The 22,785-nt window shown below is 39.1% G+C and overlaps 1 protein-coding gene across 1 annotated transcript in view; it reads right to left on the bottom strand.

Annotated features, from left to right (window-relative positions):
• Nucleotides 1-1,523: 1,523 nt before the first annotated feature.
• Nucleotides 1,524-22,785, bottom strand: part of ADSS1 (adenylosuccinate synthase 1) — a 28,507-nt gene continuing 7,245 nt past the window's right edge. The window contains exons 2-13 of the mRNA XM_033063156.2: nt 17,147-17,249; nt 14,795-14,857; nt 14,013-14,063; nt 13,632-13,698; nt 13,132-13,239; nt 12,736-12,817; nt 11,724-11,850; nt 10,659-10,813; nt 9,398-9,522; nt 7,578-7,675; nt 6,288-6,437; nt 1,524-4,846 (exon numbers count right to left, since the gene is read on the bottom strand). Coding sequence (XP_032919047.1) covers nt 4,794-4,846; nt 6,288-6,437; nt 7,578-7,675; nt 9,398-9,522; nt 10,659-10,813; nt 11,724-11,850; nt 12,736-12,817; nt 13,132-13,239; nt 13,632-13,698; nt 14,013-14,063; nt 14,795-14,857; nt 17,147-17,249 — 1,182 coding nt within the window. The 3' untranslated portion in view covers nt 1,524-4,793. The remainder of the gene's footprint in view (nt 4,847-6,287; nt 6,438-7,577; nt 7,676-9,397; nt 9,523-10,658; nt 10,814-11,723; nt 11,851-12,735; nt 12,818-13,131; nt 13,240-13,631; nt 13,699-14,012; nt 14,064-14,794; nt 14,858-17,146; nt 17,250-22,785) is intronic.

Genomic DNA, 22,785 nt, shown 5'->3' on the forward strand with positions numbered 1-22,785 from the left:
TTTCTTACCATCTCATAGAACTGATGGGCAAATATTTAATGAACAGCGTCTGCTCCAGAAATCTACAGATATTAATAACACATGAAGGTATTTCAGAACAACTAACTTCCTGCAAATATGCAAGAGATTAAATGGTAAAATTTTGCAATCATTCCGCAAAATATGCTCATTATCAAAGCTCGTTTGTGATGGACCAATGGTTTGGGAAGAAAAGGACCCAGCTCCCTACCTCCCTGAAGCAGGCTGTACAATCCCACTTCCCACTTCACTCATGCCACATGTAGCACCGTGGCATTTGAGCGGGCTCCATGCTTCAGGCATCCTCTTTGTCATTGGCAATCTGGATCTAATAAAGAGACAAAGCAAGCACTAACACACTCATTAGTGACCAACAAACCACCGGGTTGCACCCCGGATGGACTGCCACAAACAGGCACTTCTAGAAATGAGATGGCTGGAACTGGATTTCCTTTCTTGCCTCATGCCCAGCTAAAAGGGTAATGTGAGCTCATCCATTTTGCCAACATCTGACACTTTAAACCAGCTCTCTGACGGACATGACATGTTACTGTACAGGAGGCAAGGCCATTCCACAGGGAGTAGTGAGTTTGACCCCATGTAAAATATTACTGTCAGAGGTTAGGGGCAGGAATGTTTATTTTTTTCCTCCATCCCAATCATCAGACATGGCTCTCCAGCTTGGTTTGTTTATTTATTTATTTGTTTGTTTGTTTGTTTATTTATTTATTTATTTATTTTTAATTCGTGTGTGTGTGTGTGGTTTTTTGGGGAGATGGTTGGTTTTTTGACTTGGGCATTTCCAGCCTGACATGGATTTAGATGGCAGTACCTTAGATGCTTCAGCTACCAGAGACCATTCTATGTGAAATTATACATATGTGTGTGCGCATATGTATACATGTAACATGCAAAGGAATTTAAGAAATGCTAATTATTTAGATCAATTCTCATGCAGGTCTCAGGCATTGCCATGAGTGGTATGTGAGGCATTGACCTGCTGTCATTTACTGGAAAGGTCACCTACCTGCTGTTTCTGGCTCCTTCTAATACACATGAGAAAAGGAGTGGTTTCTATGGAGGCTTCTGGAAGTCCTCACAGCACTTGTCTGAAGCCAGTCAGTCAGAGGTGGTAATTGTTTATCTGAGCCTGTATCCACCTTTGCTTTCTCTCAGTGTTGCTGATAAAGAGCTTCACAGAGTTCACATCAGCTCTGAACCAACTTTTATTGCAAGGATTTCTGCATCACTTAGAAAATTCCACAAAAAACCACAAATTCCAGTGGTAAAGGTAGATCAGTGCTCAGTTTGTAAATGGGAAAGGAAGACAAAGTTTGTAGAATTTGTGAAAAAAGGCCAAACACTGAAAATCTGTAGACTGAGAGAAAACATACCTTAATTCATTAATGCTGCTACTTATTTTCTAAAATTAATGCAATATTAAACTAGGTTTTTGTATTGAGTTTATTTTGTTAAAAAATAAGAGAAATAGAGACCAAGCACTGTTACTTTCAATCTGTTTTAATACATCTTCAAGGACAAAATAAACAGGTGTGGATCAAAAATTATCTGAAAAAAATCTGCATACGGTGTAAGTATAGATTGCACATTACTATGGAAATGCTTCATTTTCTTTCCTCTTGTAAAGTGCATCATGCCAGAACTGTAAGACCATATACAGCCAAATTTAAAAATTACAAAAGCTTCAAAATCCTATCCTGAATGTGTTAGGATGTGTATATCTGACTAGGAAGGCCATATTGTAAGGGTGAGTGTCAGAAAATATCCCAAAAAACATTACTGTGCAGGAGTGAATCTGTAATTTTTACTTTTAAAAAACTATAATCTTTACCACAAATGACAGCTTTTCAGTAAATGTTGACCCTTTTTCTTCCATCCAGATATCAAACAGGATGATGCATCAGCCAGTTTTAGCCATTATTATTGAATTTGGCTGGGGAGAAAGAAGTAGTTAAATTAATCACAATTGTAATTAAATTAAATTCCAAACAATATGAAATAACATACATGGAAAATAGACAAAATTAAAGGAAATTTATGTTCAAATGTTCCTATTAAGCACTGTGTCTCTCAGTAGATTAAAGAGCTTTTTGATAAAAGCCTGAACTTATTCACATTTAACTCAATGACAGCACATGTAAAATTTAATACGAGTAGAATTTTTTTTTAAATACCCATGCTATGAAATGAAACACATGATATTATTTTTATGGTAAGAGAATAAGTCATGGGATAACTGCCTATTACATCATGCTCACTGACAACATCACTGGGTTTTTTGATGAATCCTTGAAAGCAAGGACAGGCTGTGTGGAATTAATGGATACTTAATGGAAAAATGGAAAATAAAAAGATCAGGTGGAAAGTAATTCTGTGAAAATTATGCTATAAAAGCAATTGCCTTCAATATGCCAAATACTCAGTTTAGAGCTGATCATTTAATCCAGCTATTCAGCACACCAAGTGGCTTGTTAGTCACTGTGGACTTTGCCCATAAATCAACCAAAGCTCAAATATAGCAGCCACCTCCCAGCACAAATGCAGGAGGAAGATGGGGCCAAGAAAAGGAACAGCTCTAGCTCTAGATCATTCAGAAGACAAATGTCACAGGGTTAAGCCACGTGAAAACAAAATTTAATTACTGTATCTTCAAGCATCTTTATGCTTAAAGTACCTGTATAAATGAGGCACATTCACAGTGCTTGTGATAATTAGCATTTACCAAGTACCTTTCAGAAGTGCTTCACAAACATTAAATAAAGTCAGAAATCTCATTGGTCTTTCATCAGAACAGCCATAAATACAATGGGGAGAGCTTCCTCCTCAATTGAGATCAAGAACTGCAGGGCTTCACCCAGGGAACTCCGGAAGGCAGTGTGGAAGAGGTGAGGATGTATTACTAACTGCAATTTTACAGATTGCAAAACCAGCAGCAGTGAGATTAAACAATTTGTCAAAGATGGTCAGAGGAGTTAAAACAGAAGTAAGGATTCACAGCCTTGGGATCTCTTCTGTTGGATTTTTCTACAGAAAAAAGGTATTTGATTGTGCATTAAGCCAGGCTCTGTAAAGAACTGGGGCATGGAGAGACTGCACCAGAGCTGGATGGTGCAAGAATTCTGCCTCACAAGGAGCGAAACATCCGTAAACAGTTACATGTAGTGCTTTGCACTGGTACTTTTAGAAGTGTTTCTTGACACAAATGGCTTTGAACATTATCTGCTATTTGATATTGAATGAGATGAAACAAAGGGGATGAGTATGGCACAAGATCCTCCTGACAGGTTTTCCTTTTTTCCCTATTTCTAATGCCAAGTCTCATCATTTCGTACCCTTAGAGTTACCATGTCAGAAAATGGCTGTTTTTACACACTGCACAATGGCATCACTGAGGATGTGATGCCATTTCCAAAGCCCATGGAAATGATACAAAAATATTGTTATAGCTCTCAGAGACATATATAAAAAATGAGCATCTACTTGGAGAATTTATCAGTTAGGGAATAACTCAGTCTCTAGAATAATCTTTTTCCTCTACAAGAGGTAGGCCTTTTTTGAGAGCTTTTGATGCATAACTATTACAAATTAGAAGATCCACAAAGAAGTCCAAGTACATTCTTGGAGATTGTGGGAACTCTCCACAGCTTCTACATGTCCCAACCCTGGCTGCCACGTGTCATCCCCTTCTATAAATAGGCAGTGCATTTTGCTGAGGAAGGTCAAAATGTGTGAGGGGTGTAAATACTGCAGCAGTCATCATTGAGTCATGCATTGATTTATTCTTGGAAACCTATGAGCTGTGGAAGCCAGTGCCTTACAGAGCCACAAGTCCCAAGCTCCTCAACAGAGTACCACAGTAGAACTTGGGAAACTTCAATCAGAGGACTAGCAGGAAGAAATGTCCCAGGGTCATGGAGAAAAAGCAGCGTGCTGTCTCAGCTCCACTCTCCTCATGTGTTTTGTACCCTGAGGACACTCTTCCTTCCACCTTCACTCATTCCTTTTCCTACTGCATAAAAGAAAGGCCACACACCTGATAGTTTTGAGTCTGTTAGTACACATAATAGCTCAAAGAATTATTACACAGGTCAGCTTTCTCCAGTTTGGCCCCTTTACAGATGTTATCTCAGTTACTAGGATAGGCTTTGTAATAAATACATTCTACATTTTAGCTGCTCTCCATTCATTTTAGTAGGCTATCAAAAAACATTATATAAAAATTATACGTCATTGTGTTTGCTTTGCTTTGTGCAGTAAAAAAACCCACCTAACTTTGCTGTATTTTATAAACTGAAAATCTTTATAATTCAACCAATTTCAGTGCATGGTATCTACCCTGGTACTGCCAACCCAAATACACAGATATTTTAATATTTAAAGAAAAAATCCAAGCTTCGCAATTCTAAAGTTACCCAATAATTACTGGAAAAAGCTTAATACTGGTTTCAGCAAGGAGAAATACTATATAGGTGTAAAGTACTTTCAAATAGTAACATGGATCAATTGAAAAAAAATTCCCTATTTTGTTAGGAATACTTTTTTTGACTTTTTAAATGATGGACACCAAGGAGATTTTACACTGAATTTACTGAGAACTTAAATAAAATGTTACAATACAGAATACATATGTTGTGTTTCTATTTAATTCCTAGAAGAATTTGTTTGTTTTGAATAGCATTTCCATTTAAAGAGGAAGCAGTAAGGAACTGATGAACGCCAAGTTGTGCTTCTCATCACTGAAGTTCTTCATTTGTTTAAAACAGCTGGATCATCGACTCTCTTGATTTCCCAACTCCAACCCATTTAACTAGGGAGGAAAACACATCTGTTAGAACAATTACTGAGAGTAAATACTATAATCAATGAACTGGAATAATTTTCACCTTTCATCATGCTTCACTACTGACCAGCTTTAGGAAGGAAATTTCATTGTCAAAAACCCCTCTACTCCAGCTGCACTACTGGACTAAAAGTGCAGTGTACTGAAGTTTGAAAGGATGAAATAATTAGATCATAAACACAAAGCATTGCAGATGGAAGGCCTAACAGAAGGTCAGGAATGTTTCTTGCAGGTTTAAGTCACTGTTTGAGTGAAGGATGTTTAGCTACATGCCTGCAGAGGAAGCCACAGCTGTGCCAGACTGAAGTCTGCATGATGTAGAACAGGAGATAGTGATGCATACATAGAATATTAAGTACTGTAATATTTTTAAATGTAAGGCTCCTACTATAAACATTATCCAGTGTGAGCAGCCACCCCAAATTCCACACTGTAGCTGTTCCACTGCAGTTTTATTGCCCATGCTTGCTGTAGAATTGACTGTAGGTCTCCTTTAGCCATCAAACCTAGCAAGGCATCCTGACTTCATACAGCAAAGCAGAGGAATAAAGGTAAGGGGAGCTGTATTTACACATCCCTTGTGTGTCCTTGACCACACACAGGCTATTCTCTGAGTTTCAGTCTCTGCTATCAGATGACTCCTGAGCCATGACGGAAACAGGAATTGCCACAGTTGTAACCAGCCTGTACTCCACTGATGCGACCTTTGAGGTGCTTTATGGAAAACAAAAGCACACATGCCAGCTTTCTAAGCTTGTTACTTTGGAAATTTCCTTGCAAACTCCACCATTCATGCCACACCTAGCTCTTGGCACATCTAGAGCTCTGGCAGTTTGATTTGAAGAAAACTGGGTGGCTTGACCTTTGCAGATCGATGATGTTAAGATTCTCATTTTTCCAAAGTGGAAGAACTGGGTTAAGCAATCTTATATGTTATGTTGTACCTGTTATGCAACACAATTCCTTATTTGAGTCAGAATGGAAAAAAGCCAAAACAAAGACATCTAAGTTCAAACAGGGAGGCAGTGGACGAGGCAAAGAGAAAGAGGGAGATGAGAACATCAGCCTAACTACACACTGAAGCACGGTGCACAGACCCCAAAGTTTTCACTGACAGAAGGTGGACATTGGCCAAGAACAATGTCCTCTGGTTAAATGTGTCTTTCCTCTGGTTAAATCCTTATCAGCAGCAGATTGGAGCTCTCTGCAGCACTGCAGACCTGTCTGCTGAACCCCACCCTTTGCTGCTTCTTGACAAGCTGTCACTTACCCCCATCAGCCCAACCACTGGTACTTTCATTCCCTCCTGCCCAAATAGAGTGATTTCCAACCAATAAATTGAGCACTTTCACAGAGCTGTGTCTGTCTGCTGAGGCATCCTCAGATGGACATCTACAGAGAGATTTACCTGGCACACCAACATGGTTTTCCACACAACGGATGTAATTCTGGGCCTTGGGTGGGAGGTCCTCCCATTTTCGTGCTCCAGTTGTGTCAGTCTTCCACCCAGGCATTGTTTCATACTCTACTTCCACCTTCTGTAGTATCTCCTGGTTAGCTGTGGAAGAACAATTTTTGTGACAGTTGATTTTAGCTGCTCTGCTTCAAGAGAACAGACCTATGGCTCTTGACCAATAAAGTCTTTTGACAACGATGAAAATTTCATATATGAGGAAATAGTATTTTTACTGGTTTATTCAATCATTCACTCCTTTATTCTTAATTGAGATTAAATTCTGATACTTAGGAAGATAAATCTGATTCAAGAGGATTGAGAAATGCAGTTTCCTCTTACAAAAACTGTAGAATGTATTTCATGCTGTCATCTTGGAGTCAACAACAACACTACAGTTTTATTTTCGAGGAAATAAGATTTTTTGAGGTTTACAGTTCTACTTTTTGGTTCAGATTAGTACAGAATAAAACAGTAGACAAGGCATTACTGTCTCAGAGAGTTCGATCTTTACAGAACAAGGTTAAATCAGTCTTGTGAAAAACTCTGATGTCTACAAGCTTTTCCCCACTGGAATTCTCATTGTGTTCACAGCCAGGAACCTCCAAGAATGGTGGGAAAGCTGGCTGCTGCCAGTCCACTTGTGCCTCTGGAATCTCCCATAGCTCAACAGAACAAACCCCTTTTCTTGGCAGAGACTGTTACACATACCTTGAAAACATTATTAATGTAAAAAATTGTGTATTATTAAATCTAAAAAGTGTTAACATGAATCACTATTGAGAGGACAATATATATATTTTTAATAACCACAGTGTTGTTGCTGTTAATAAAGCTTAATAAAGCTATCCAGTAGCAGCTTTATTCTGCTTGTTTCCATCTCATTTTTGTACAGTTTTTATTTCAATTTTGTTTCATCAAATGCTATTGCCAATGATACACAGTCACTGACTTGAGTCTTGCTAACTTTCAGATGCCTGTTTTTGCCAATAAAAAATCGAATGGGACAACATATAGAGGCCCTAACACAAGATTTCATTTGTTCTGAAGTTCTTGCCATTGTACACAGAGGCAAGGTAAATGGAAAATGCCAGTGTAATGGTACAGATATCTTTATATAGATATGCAACTCCATAAACTGCCACAGAATGTCTAGTGAAAAAGAAATAAAGTCTGATTTTAAAAAGCAAAATTGGCTTAACAGGCAGGAAAGATAAAAATGAAAATAGAGGTTTAAGAACTTACCTGGAAAATATGGAATTCTTTTTCCACCCAATTTGTAGGCAACACCAATTTTAATTTCATCAAGGACATCAAGAATATCCAGTTTTGTTAATGCCAAACTGCACGAAAAAACATCAGTTAGTTACACACAATGAATCTCCTTTTTAGTATTTTCCATCATTTTTTTTTCCCCTTTCACAAATCCAGCTCAAGCAGCCCAGCCAGCAGAAATACACAAATGTATTAAACTATGAACACTGTTAACTGGATTCACACCCCTGGGATGAATACTCGACTGAGATACAATGAGACATTTCCAAATGCTTGGTCGCTCACGCAGGTGCACAGTGTTCAGCTCAGTGCATGAAAATGCTCTCTGAGTGTGGAAAGTGGCACCTGCTGGGCCTGGTTTGGATGGGTATGACACCTGACATCACTGACAGTGACTATTTCTGTTACTCCTACAGATTCACCACAAATGTCTGACAGACTTATTGACTGATTACACTTTTATAACAGAACAAGCATAGTCTGATTACTAAAACCACCTGTACAGTTCTTTATGAAGGATCCCATCCTGACTTTCATGCCTGGAGTGTGCTGTCTGTTTAATGAACCTTATTAATTTTGTGAATGAACACACTGGGAGACAAAAATGGAACCCCAAGAAGACACTGTAGTATTCACTGATCAGAATAAAGTTGCATTTTAAAACTAGTCAAATTCTGCAGAACAATATTCTAGATGTTTCCTGGCAAAAATCTGAGCAGCTAAGAATTTAGAAAGGTATGTGCAGAATAGTCCAGGTTATATAGGCTTGGTAAGTACATGATGAATGTAAGGATTAAGTGAATAGACTTTTTGAGAAAGAAGCACCATAGAGCCAGTTCTTAAACTTTTTTAATCTCCCCATGTTTTTAAGCTATCACAGTTATCAGAGAGGATATGGTTTTGTTGATAGGAGTGCAGTAATTGCACAGAGCTGAAATGGAAGGAAACCTAGTGCTTTCTTGAAGTTTTCCACATAAACTAGAGCTGCGTAAGTTAAAGCAAAATATAAATCCAATTAAAACAACTCCCAAAGCTAAAACCCCCTTTTGATAAATTAATGAACATGACAATCATTCCTATGTAACATTAATGGCATAAACAATATTAAATTCTGTTTCAGTCTATAATACATTAAAATGCTCAGGGTCATGTGTTTGCATATATAGGTAAGTTTGCCTGAATGCATCAACCAAGGATGCCACTCAGTCCTAAAGAAAATAAAAATTAGCCCATTAAAAGCAGAATTTATGCCACAATATTTGACCACACCTTTGTAAATAAATTAACCTCTTGAAACTGGAATGAAAGTTGTGCCAGTTGTTGTACCCTTGTTCACACCATTAATTTCAGTTGTCAAGGCAGTGGCTCCAAATGATGCAAAATTGGTTCTAGAAGTAGGATCCATTAGATTCAACCAAACCTCAAACCCAATAGGTTTAAACCATGGCACAAGTCAGTCTGAAAGCACTGGATCAAAAGCACTAGAGTGAACTCTTAGAAAACCAATATATTGATCCAATCTACATTGCCCATCTGCTGAAAGCAAAGTAAAAACAAGTACCAAAAGAAAATCACAGCTATCATGTTGTAAAATCACTTAATTTGAAAAAAAAAGTCAAAGGAATTAGATTATTATTAGCATTAAGACAATTCTCAGTTGCCCACTGTGCATTATTGCATTGCTTAAAATGTGACACTTTACTGGACTTATATTAATGTTACCTACATATTTATTCTGCGAAGCACAAAATTATCACTTCCAAATGTAGCGCAAAATCTGTGATGCTTACGCAGTGAATCCGTTGATCATATGAGCATATTTCAAAATGACAAGATCTAACCAGCCACAGCGTCTCTTTCTGCCTGTAGTTACCCCCCATTCGTGGCCACGGGACTGTAAAAGATCTCCGATTTCCTAGGATGAGACAGAGAGAATGCTGATGGTGTTTCACTGAAAACATGGCTGGAAAACAAATACTAACAAGTATAGATGAATAGAAGGAAAAATGCAGTTCCAATTTGAAAGCTAAAAAGGAAAGGAGAGGACTAAGGCAGATAACAAATGCCCTTGTGCACAGGATTTTTGTATGCAATCATTAGCATTTCAAATCACGTATTTAACACGACTTTTGTGTTCCAAAGAGAGACTTCTCTTCCTTCTTCACCCAACAGGAACATTTTCTTGCCAATTCAATCCTTTATAAAATTTTGTTTGCATTTACTTCGTTCATCTGGTCTTTTGACATCTTTTGGTTTTGATGACAAGACTGTAAATGCTTTTACAATGTCTAGGTCAGAACACCGAGGGCTCCTTGCCTCTACCACAGTGTGAGACCGCCAGCTCTTCCATTCAGACTGGCAGTGTCTATACTGTGGTAAAAATAAAGAAGGAAGAAACTTCATGTTCACAATTCATAAACCCAAAGGATACCATCAGCTCATCTGAGCCCTTAGAGAAAGGATTTTAGTGACTAAATCATTAAATTAGATTTGGAACACTGCCCTAGAGATTGCTGTGTACATACCTTGTAATCAATATCCTGAGCTTTCTAGTTTAATGATAATGAAAGTACAGCAGACAGTTTAAAATAACCAAAGTCTCTTCCCTTCTTTTTATTGACCCATTTGTGCATGACTGGCTGACAAACACACCACATTTATTCTATAAATCACACAGAACACAGGCTGTTAAGCACTGAAGTTGTTCTTGTAATTTAAGCACTTCTGGGATGCACTGACCGTTCCAGTCCACAACAAACTGTCGCCACTGAAATCCACCTAATGATGTTATATAAGATGATGACATCTGTTTTCACATTGATTATTACAACAGAAGCGTGGTCACTGCAGTGTAACAGCGTTGTGCTCATGCTTCTCTCCTCTCATGACAAATACCTGAAGTTCATAATGTAATTCTCCCCTCTTAATGGGTGTGATCGCTCAGCATTATTACTCTGGTGCTTATTTATCAGTGGAACAACCCTTACCCCCTTGCACTGAGTGTTACTTGCTGCCAGGTGTGAGCAGCAGGTTTTTCACCAGTGCACCTACATTGATCTGCTCGGTGGGGAAGGCGCCGATGCCCACGCGGGTGGTGTACGCCTTCACCACGCCGTACACATCGCCCACGTGCTGCGGAGGAACGCCCAGCCCGGTGCACACACCGCCCACCGTGCAGTTGGACGAGGTCACAAAGGGATACGTGCCTGCAGAAAAACACAGCAGCACAGCCCTCGGTCAGCAACGCGAGGAAACAAACTCTGACTTCTCTTTATCAGTTCAAAGAAGGTTGTCGCTTTAAAGCTAAACTGGAACATCAGCCAAAGAAGGAAGAAAATTCTTTTTATTATGTGTCATTCTTCCTTTACAATTTTCACCGAGGATTGCACACAAGGGAGAAATTCAAAAGCATCTCAATACTACCTCCCTTAGGCATGGGATCTATTATGTGATGCTTCTGCTGTGTAAAGCTTTTTTCAATGTTCTGTGTATGACAGAAATTATTTCCATTACATTCATGGAGAGCCTGGTGTAAAGGTCACAGTCTGGCTCTCCCAATACTCTACACAAGTGGCTCTGAGTATCTGCCACAAATTGTCTAAGTCTAAAGAGGTTACTCATGATCTCTACACTGTGACTCTGTGAATCTCTTCAATCCTTAATTTTTTCTTCATTGATTAATTAGCCTTTTGGCAAGAAAGCAGACAGAGATCAACTGTAGTGGCAAGACTTAGAGGTTGCTGCACCAGTTTAATCCTCCTCCCATGGCAGAGGAATTACCTAAGCAGCATTGCAATGAGTACCTGGATTGTTTGGAAATGTGCACACACATTTAAAAGCAGTCAAGAGAAGAATATCTGCAGTGAAATTTCAGCTGCACTGAAATAAACTTCAATAAAAATCAATATTTAAGCCCCAAGCACTTATCCTGTTAACGATACAATCTCTGTCTTAACGAGCTTTACTTCTCGGAGATCTGTTCCTATTAAGGAAAGACTATTTTGTTTCTCTATTTTCCTGCTGTTGGCAAAGTCAATATAAACACAAATCAAAATAAAACTAATCAAAATAAAACTGATCTCTTAGGAGTTAAGCTGAGTTTAGAACATAACTCACCAAAGTCAATATCAAGTAATGCTGCATTGGCTCCTTCAACAAGGATCTTCTTTGGGGAGCCATGAAGAGCTTCATACATAAAATATACACCATCTCGAACCATGGGTCTTATTTTTTCAGCATATCCCTGCAAATTGAGTACAAATGTCAGCTTCTCCAGACAATAGCTGGAAGCAGGGAACACTGTGTTCACTTTTGAAAGACAAAACATAGAGATAAGTCTAAGCTTATCACAATAACTGTGTTTCTCTGAAAAAAACCCAAAACATTAGCTTATACTCCTTGCAATCTATTGAACCACTCATATAAGAAAACATGACTAACTATGGCATTAGAATGCCATAGTTTCTGTATAATTTCTGTTCACAGAGATGTGGTATACCTACTGAATTTTGTTGCTATAGTCCTTAGATAGTGTGTCTATAGTCTAGCCACACTGAGAATGGGACTTAGAACTAGTCCAGGCACCAAAAAAAAACCCATACTACTTCTTTTGAATATTAAAAAATATCCTCAGGGTGTCAGCTCTGAAAAAATGTATGAAAAAACTTGGGAAAGGTAAGAGATATTTTTAACATCCTCTTTTCTTACATATTCATGAAAGCTGTTTTACCAGCGGCTCTTCTGGATTTATTTGTAAAAAGACAATTTTCTTGTAATAGCAGGGTCTTGAAACATGCATCCACATGTAGTTCTTCAGTAAGCAAGAAAGTCCCACTGACACACTGGACACTAATTGAAGTCATCACCCTGCATTTTCTTGACTACTTTGATACAACAGTAATTTTAAACAACACTCAAAAAAGTAAAATATTATGGAATAATTAAATCCTCCACAGAGCTTACATTAATGCCTACAGTAAGAGAGAACATTCTACTACAAAGCATTAAAAGCTTTTATAACAATAAACAGATGCATTTTTTCATCTAAATTAGCTCAATAAGTGGTGTTGGAAAACTTTATTTTTACATTTTAAAATTAAAATGAATATTTTGAGTGATAAATCCTTACCTTTAGCTTTTTCAATTGTCCTTCTGTATCAATTTCCAATGTGGGAAACATTGACTTGTACTGTTGTGCCAGGTTTTTAAATCTGTAAAGTATTGGAATTGTATCTATGAGGAACATAGTCCTAGAATCACAGAACCTTTGGCAAGAACTCAGTTTATATTATGCACAGTATATCCCAATGTTCAAAACTGCATTTCAAATAATGAGGAACTCCATGAAGTACAGGAAATACACACACACACACACACACACACATTCTTTCCAGTTTTCTTCTCCTTCTAGACAATTTATATACAAAATTCAGATACATATTTAAAAACATCTCCTTAAAAGCAAATCTGTCAGGCAAAATGTATCACTCTTTAACATAATATTTAGAAATGAAAATAGTTGTACCTTGAAGAAAATTCATCAAAGTCAGAGAGGAGGTCACAAATCCGAAGGCCTGTTCGTGCAGCTTTGGAAGAATATGTTGGTCCAATCCCCTTTTTTGTTGTTCCAATGCTAAGTAAAAAGAAACAACCCCCCCCACATGTATAAATACATGCAAAAATACACTTTATTCCAAGTAATTTTGTCAAAGCTCGTCACTATATCATATATTGGGCAGGATGTCTGAGACATAAAAACATACTAAAGTTCCACAATAATAAATATACAGAACCTTTCAGGCTTTGCATAAGTATTGCTAATATTCGTGGCATTCAGCAAAGCATGAGGCCTTGACTCTGGCTGTCAGTTTGTTCACTAACATAAGCAGGATCAGAACAGAAGCACAGAATTAGTAACATCAACAAGGCTCTTCAGAGACACACAGCATTTCTATTTTCCAAAATCACACTGATTTTCCAAATTTGTATAACTATTAATGAAATGAGGGTGTTGAAAATATTTACTTTTTGCCTTCTTGTGCTTGACGTTGCACTTCCTGGAGCCCATCTACTGCCTGGTGAAAGTCAAACACTGCAGTGGAAAATCAAATGGATATAGTGAGAGAAAAAAGGAGAAAAATATTCTTTAAATCACAGACATCCATAATTTCAAGACAAAGTGCCTCTGCTGTCCTTGACAGTGCACAGACCTCCTCAAGTGAAAACAGAGCGAGTATTCCTTACACACTGTGAAAACATGAAAAACATCACTCTTCAGTGGATACAGATTCCATTATCATGCTTCAGATTACTCAACATAATAAGAAGCTGTGTTAGATTAAATACATAGCTGCTCTGTGGAATAATAATTTGTGAGGGTTTTTCCCCCCTTCAATCTTCACTTACCTATATGTGCTCTATCTGATATAATCAGTCTTTTCTCCCAATCTTTCAAACCTGTCAAAAGATGAAGAAAGTAGGGTTTCAGCTGTGCTGATTGGTCGAGCTTTGACACTGGCTTTTACTTTTCTGCCTTTTTGCTAGTTTATATGGCTTCTTGTTAAGATAACTGTAGACAAAATAGATAAAAACAATATCAAATATCAGCAATGTTTATGTTGAGAAACTTTTCTCATTTTTGACTTATCAGCTTTCTCATTCTGGTATGGACAAAGATACTTCTTCTTAAATGCCAGAATGCTGGGGCTTACACACAATTCTTTAAATAAATATTCTTGTTTAACTTAATACACACTCTATTTGTGCCACAGAAAATAGAGAATTTCTATATAGAAATATAAAACAATCTAGGAAGTAGAGGATCTTGGAAGGTCAGGGTCTACAGCCTTGCTCAAAGCAGAACAAACTGAGTTTATATTTGGGCACAGAAATTTTGGGTTAAATCATCCCTATTTAAAGTGAAGGGAAGCTTAGCACACATTTTAGATTTATTTTCCATTGAAAGTGGCATCAAATGCCATAAAACTCCACGAAACTCTATGAAGAGACTGCTTTTGAAAATATGTCTAAAGACTACCACACATTTCAACATTTTAAGTACTGTTTCTTCATTTAAAATCCAGAATGTTATTACTACACTGAATACTTATGGTCAGAAACAACAGCTTACAAAAGCCTTCAATCTGGCTGCCAATATAAAGGTAGGTTAAAAATTACTTGATACAAACCTTTCTTTTCATTCTTTTCAGCTTCTTCAAACAGGCCTGGTAAATGTATAACCACTCCATTACCTTTGGGAACATAAATGATTTATTTTAAAGCAAGGAATAAAAAACTTATGTTTTTAAGGATATAAGGTCTGTAAACACTTGCTGTCTAAATTTTATTTAAAAAGCAAAACTTGATTTCACACAAAGTGATCTTGAGAGCTTTTTGGATAAATCCTGATTTGGGGTAAGCAGCTACTGGGCTGCTAAACTCAGGAAAACCAGAGCTGGCTTGTTTCAGGCGTGAACGGCAGGCTGCTGCACAGCCAGCTGAGGTAAGCGGATTCTTGTCTTTGTTCATGGTGGACTTTGCCCTGCAACTTCAGCCTCAATTGTTCACAGGGAAAAGCTCAAAGAAGTCCCTGGCCTTACCACACTGACAAGCCTGTGTGAAAATATTTAAATCTTCATTATTCAGGTGTTTGTTTTAAACTCAGCTCAAGCTAGTGCTGTGATACATTAGCAATGCCTTCTCCCTGCTTTTGAGCTACAAAATAGAACTCCCAAGTGATAAAGAGCAGCACTGGCGAGACACGGAGGATTAGTGATGCAGTGGGCTGGAAACAGCTGCTGCCTCCTTCTTGGGAATGTCAGAAATACATGCAAGAGTCTGTCTCAGCCTAAATTTAGCATAACTCAAGTTATACTCATTACTAATTGACAAGGGAGTAAATAGGAAAGCAAGACAACATACCATATTTGGCTGAGAGAAAAAAATATATTTAATAGACTCCAGTTATCCATTCGGAAATTATTACATGGAGCAAAACTGAAACTCCATGACTCACTGGAACTTACACTCATTTCTTAAACAGTTTGTACATCATTTCTCTCATAAAGAATCAAAACTTTGGACAAGAGGCTTAAATTTGCCTACCCTTTAAATAAGAGTTTAATGTCCACTGAATGCTGCAAATCTTTTTATGTTGCCTCTGCATCAAGTATCTTTATAGCAAAATACAACATCACCCTAAACAGCTGGTGATGTGAACAAAAAGGGGGTGTATGATGACCTCATAATCAGAAAGCCCTGCATTTTGGGGCCTATTTCTGGGAAGTCAGTAAAGAGATGTGAGAGATAATTTTAATTACAGTAAATTCACGAATACAAGCCGCACTGACTATAAGCCGCATCTCTGGGTGTTGGCAAATATTTTGGTTTTTGTCCATAGATAAGCCGCACACGAATATAAGCCGCTCTGTTGTTCGCAGCGAGGACCCGCGTGCAATTAGTAACAGAACCGCGGCAGGGCGGGGTTTACTGGCTGAGCTAAGGCTGTGCAGGCTCGGCCCGCTAGGGGCCGCTGACGGGGCCAGGTGGTCCAGCACGGTGCTGCAGCTCGGGGCCGGCCGCCGCTGCCCCTGGGCTCGGTCACCCCGGGTCGGCGCTGCCCCGCGGTGGCAGGCAGGGACGGAGCTTCCCCTGCTCCTACGGCAGCGGCGGCGGGCGGGGACGGAGCTTTCCCGCGCCCGTGGCGCCGGCGGCGGGCAGGGACGGAGTTTCCCCGCTCCTGCCGGGGCGGCGGCGGGCTGGGACAAAGCACCCCGTCGGCTCCCCGAGCCGCGGCAATGGCGGCGGGCGCTTCCCCCCCCCTCCCTGGGCCGCAGCAATGGCGGCGCCGGTTTCCCCCCCCCTCCCCGGGCCGCAGCAATGGCGGCGCGGGCTTCCCCCCCCCTCCCCGGGCCGCGGTAGGGGCGGCCCGGGTCCCCCCTCTCCTCCCCGGGCCGCAGCAATGGCGGCGCCGGGCCCCCCCCCGTCTCTCCCCTGGGCTGTGGCAGAGGAGGAAAGAGAGCTCTCCCGCCTCTCTCCCCGCCCCCCGTGCTGCCTGCAGGGAGCCAGGCTCCACCCGCGGTGCAACAGAGTAGCGATTTGTAACAATCGCAAAATGCCGACTTTGCAGCTGCTCGGCTCAGCACTCTGGCAGGCACTTCTGAGGTTGTATTAGCCGCTCCTGATTATTAGCCGCATTTCCGGTTTAGGAGCAAAATCTTAGTCAAATTGGTGCGGCTTGTATTCGTGAAATTACTGTACTCATTTAGCTAAGTCCTGGCCTTTGTGTGCTCAAAAAATAACATATTTATTTCTTAAAGTATAAAAAGAGAGTGCAAGTAGAGGGTAGGGTCCAAACTTTACCACAAAGTATAAGAACATGGTATAGATGTTCTGGCTTTCAGTTTTCTAACAGTGGAAACTAAACTGACATTGAAAATGGAGTAACTCTTCATGTTAAAGCAGCAGTGAAATAAAAGTCAAACAGCTGAAGCTAAAGCAAATCTGACTGAGTTTTTATAGTAAGTTCTAAACCATCTTACCAATAAAAGAAATTGCCTTTGGATTAATGATGCCACTAGGAAACAGGTGAAAATCATATTCTTTCCCATCAACAACCACGGTATGGCCTGCATTATTCCCACCCTGAAAGAAAAAGAAACACATGAAGAATAATGGTCTAAACTCCCAGCAGATGATCTTTTGTATTTATACACATTTTTGGTCACTGCTTTCTCCACAGTTTCTTAACATGTTGCAGCCTTGTAAAAAGGGCTCAGATAGGGCAGTGAGGGGGTTAAAGGAGTTCAGCAGGACTTTGTAGAATTATGAAGCAGAAGATACCATGAAATCAAGGCAGGACAGGGGCAGAGTAGGAGTTCATACAGGAGTGGTGGCATAAGCTAGACAAGATCTGAAGCTTTCTGGGAAAAGAAACTGGAATTAACCACCACCCTTGGAGTCCTGTCTCTGACATGCCTACATAAACCCACCCTTCTTAGGCATCTTCTGCACACAGACACTTCCTTGAATTTAAGCCCAGTATTTATTTCCCTTTGAATGGAAGCTCTTCCCACCTGCCCAACCACAAACAGCTACTGCTTCTCTTGGTGTTCAAGACAGAGGCTCCTTGTCAGGTTGGAAGCATGTGCAGACTTAGCAGCTTCACTGAATGACCCTGTCAGTCCCAGAAAATCCTGAATTTGAAGGGACCCACAATAATCATTGAAGTCCAGCTCCTGGCACTACTGAGGACCATCCCAGAAAATGGTCAAGAGATGATCTTCCCATTTACCACCACTTTATGGAGTCTGTTACAATTCATGACTTACATGACCAGAACCAAGAATAGGAGCTGGTATTTTCCTTACTAAGCTGCTTTTCCACAAAGAAGCTTTAAAAGAGAATGATGTGGCAACACAGAAACTTGGAAAAAGGTGAGAAAACCAAGGTCATCAGTTGATTTGACCAGAAATACTAAGAATTAAAGGTCCAATTTTCCCAGCAGGTTTAGTGTTTTTTCCTGCTGTGTCTTAATGTAAGTTTGTCTCCTACTGAAAAGGTTGGGAAACCTGATTACTCATATGCTGTGATGCTACAGGCCTTCAGTTTTCCCAAATGATTACAAGTCTTTGTGGTTTTGATATGAGAACGGAATGATTTAAACAGTGTGGAAATAGGTCATCTACTGGAAGGGGAAGTGAGACTGCCATTGGTAATTCGCAGGCAATAAAGAGTGTTGGCTGAATAAGTGGACTTACATGAAAACTCTGAGAAAGAACACTCATTTATGAAAATGAATACTAGAGCACACTTTATTTCAGAGCTTAATTTATCCTTCATTTACTCATTTGCCTGTTTGTATGTAAAATATAGGCAAATGGCAACTGAAAATCCTTCAAAATGTGGATAATGCTGAAATACAACATAAGAAAATAAAAACTATGGGTTACAAAAAGAGAATTTTTTTAAAGCAGTGTAATGGAGAACCTTAAGAAATATTTCAGCAAACATGACAAAAATAATTTTCATGCTTTGGAACATTCGAGCTCAACAATTAATTTTAAACATAACCTGCTAAGGGAGAGCTGAGAGGAGTTAGAACAGAAAAAACAATACACAGAAACTTCATTTGACTTAATAATTGCTGGGTAGCTCATCCTTGAGATAGGAAGGACTCCCAAATGTCTTGCTAATGCAGTTATAACTTGTCGAGAGAATCCTGGCTGTTTTCTTTGCCTCCCAGATATAATAAACCAGTTGTAGGAATCTACCTCTAGTCAAAGGTACCCAATTACCTAGGTTAATAAATCAGGCAGGACACGACTTTATATGATATTTAAGAGGTGTGACTCTGGTGGATTGCACTAGTTGAAACACTGGTTTATTTTATTATCAGGCTGAGAAAAAATCTAGTAACTTCTTCTGGGACTCCCAGCTTTCCTCTTCTGCTCATCTATAGATGATGGTAAGATGGAAACTTTAAAAGAATTAACTCCATCAGTTTAACACCAATTTAAGCTCTATTACAAGTAACAATTTCCTCTTTTCCTCAGAAAATGGGGAACCAGGCTGCTTCAAAAGTATTTGTTGTCACAATGCTATAGTTATACTCTGCTCTTCTTAACATGAATATGAATAAATGAAATCAGGCTTGAGGACTCACAATCTGAGATAACAGCATTCCTAAATTATAGTCACAGGTATTTTCTTGTATCCTGAAATTCCAGAAGGTGGGATACACTAGTATGGGAATGCTTATGAAAGACAGTTTATGCTTTTGGAAAATTTCCTGAACAACTAACACCCAGACAAATGCTTCTTCTTTAGCAAATGTTTAAAAAGGGATCGCAATCAAGCAGCTTGTGAAAGTTGGCATACATAAAAAAATGCTGAAGCACAGAAATATCATCAGATATTGTACTTCCTTTAATGGCCAAAATCCCTGATCTATCTCTGGATAGATAACACACACCAAAAATTCATTTAACAGACCCCCTAAACCAGCATTTCCCCGATTAAAAACTAGTATTGACATCTCTGGAACTGCATTTTGCACCGCTCACATTTGTCTGGATTTCCTAAAGTGTTTTCCAAGAATTTTTTTACAGCTCAACTACGTAATTATACTTTCATAAATGTAATTGAAGTGATAGCAGAGCACTGAATTACCCAAGAGACACGATTACACTTGCAAAACATTACTTCGGTCTGATGAGGTATTTTCTGTTTATTATCTGGTCATCTCAGTGATTTCTCATGTTCAGTTACATGGATTTTTTAACAGCATAGTGGTAGCCTAACAGCTGAGATATTAAAGACACCTCCTTTTCTAATTTTTACTCCAGTTCTGAGACTCAAAGCCATTTCTTCTAACAATATATAAGTGAACCTAAAATCTTATATGGGGTTAATTTGAAGACTACATGTCTGAAGGTGCAGAGGACTGCCTGGTACACTGTAACTGTGTGAGCTCCCCTCTTTTCCTCAAATGGAATTTCATTGAAGTGGTGTGAACACTAACACACCGAGTGACAGTGTTCTCTGGACCCTCAGGACGCTTCCTCTTGGACCAAGAAACTTTTGGAGTCTCTGCTTGGCCCTTGTTTCAAACACATGAACACCATAAACTTCCATTTAATACCCACACAGCACAGAGCCCACCTGAAATTTATTTATCTTCAACCACTTACAGTTTCCTAGGTCCCCAAAGATGGGATCTTCTGCAGATCTTAAAAAAATGTCTCCAACAAAGAGAATTTTAAGGCAACATCTTCTGACAGATTAATCATCAGTACAATTTGGGCCTGATCTGTATTGTGAAATTATGGTATGACTAGAAATAAGTTGCTGTGTAGTCTGGGCATCCTCATTAAACCATTCTGCTGTAGGAAATGCTGTTCCCAGGAAGGTACCATGAGGGAAGCTGTTCAAGTGGCATCCACACACACACCTCCTCCCACTCTTCCCCTGTGCAAGGGTGTGTCCCTTCCACAGCCACAGGAGGTTTATTTAAATAATTTTAAAGAAGTGATTACATTGTACTCTGATAAAAATGGATTTTTTTCCTGTAAGATTTTAATCCACGTTTTCTGAAATTTTATAATCCAAGTATAAAATTACATATTGCCCCAGTACTAGAAGAAGCTAAAGGAATTAAACTACCCTAGGCAACATTTTTTTCCAGTACAACACTTTATTAAAAAAAAAATCAATTTTCAAGCTTTTTATGTACCGATCTACTTGTAGTGTTGGATTGATGCACTGATGTACATTGATTACTATTCAAGAATGCTTGAACACCAGAACTGTATCAATACACTAAACTGAGAGGCTATATTTTACCAGTGTTAACAATTATAGCTGGCATAAACAGCACCAGGGAACTGATGACTATTATGAACAGGTTGCCTGAGGACAGTCATTGTCTTCATAGTAGAACTTATAAAAGCCATGAAGAAACAAAGTCAAAGAAACTTCCCAAAATGCTTAAAGGCTGCTGTTTTGGCCTGTATTGTTTTAAAAATCATCTTTTTATTTTCTGCAGCCAAAACATCCCAAGACAGAGAATTTCTTTTGAGAGCAGCAGTGAGGCTATTCAGTGCCTGCAGCACCAACTTAATTCTCCCAATTAGCTTAATGATACATGTTTGAACAGGAAGGGTGTCCTGATGTTCACAGATGTTTGCTCTTGCCAGGTAGGTGTGGAGGAGTGTTATCAGATGCCCTCCTGGTTGGCACACCTTTCATTTGCTTAGTGAGCTCCACAATGCCTGAACACAAATTGATTAAGTAGATTGACATGAAAAATCATCAGATCACATATAAAAACCTTAAAATCAGAGGATAGTTTCAAACTAACTAGAGTGTGAACAACAAACAGGTTTATTTCTGATGGGTCCCACAGTGATGAGTTCTCACCCTCTTGCAGTTAACAGAAAATGGTCACTGAAGATCTGCAGCTAACACTACCATGGTGTTATACGCCAGCAGTACACAGAGCTCCTCAGCCATTGCCACATGCAGTGAATGCATGCAATGTCACAACCAGGTTTTGAATAAACAAATTAGAAACAAAAACGTAGTTCAAGGAGATGTCTGTGCCAGGAAGCACATGGGGCTATCTGAACAGTTTCAGGACTGGCTGATATCCCCGAGGCAAACCTTGCGTGTATAAATGGGAGTATCAAGTAGGAGTAGAAGGATTGTATTACCTCTCCTTTTGGCAGTTGTGCAACTGCTACTAGAATACTGTGTCCTTGGTACGGGGACAAGATTACAAGATGATCCCCTCTGGCATTATTATATGAATTTATAATCTTATGAATTGAAATACCAGCCACAAACCATCAGTTTGGGAAGCCTTCATCTGAAAACAAATGCTGTGAGTCCCATCTCTTTCTCTTCATGATATGTGTCCTAGTAATACTAATTCCATCCATCAATGGAGAAAAATATTTTCTGAAATTCAACTGTATCTGCAGGCCAAATACCTCTCTTACCATATTATCAACCAGGCTACAAAATACTTCTGTTTTGTTACCTGAATTGAGCAATCTTCTTCTGTTTATTACAGCATTTTATATGTGAATAAATAAGAAGGAACATTGTTACATAAATAGTTTATTCTCCTTATAATTTAATTAATAATGGCTATTTCTAACTTAGATCAGCAACTGTCTGGAACAAATTTGAATAAATGTAGCTAATAAGTGCTACCAGCATGACTGGCTCTGACATGAACTTCATAATAATACAGATCTGTTGACTTTCGTGGGATTTCTTGTTATTTATACCATTGCAAATGAGGTTTGAGGATCATTAAACAAAATTGAGGATTATTAAACAAACAAAAAAAAATCCAGTCAGACAAGTGCAATACATTAAGTGCTTTGCACATGTAGACCCTTCAACAGGACATCACACACACCTGTGTGTGAACACTTCTGTCCATGACTGGAAGTGCTGCCCATTCCAGCTGTTGCTGTAGGTGCTTGTTCCTTTCCCTTACTGGAAGCTTTTTTTGCTCTTTTTTTCCAGTTTAACTATTGCCAAGTAACATCCAACTCACTCCAACTCAGATTCCAAGAGGTGGACCATAACTTTATTTTTTAAACCATTGGAAGAGGTGGGATGGGAATAATAGGAAATATCCTTAAGACCACAAGAACTGAGGGAATGG

The sequence above is a fragment of the Catharus ustulatus genome, chromosome 6 (genome assembly GCF_009819885.2).
Source record: "Catharus ustulatus isolate bCatUst1 chromosome 6, bCatUst1.pri.v2, whole genome shotgun sequence".
Lineage (NCBI taxonomy): Eukaryota > Metazoa > Chordata > Aves > Passeriformes > Turdidae > Catharus > Catharus ustulatus.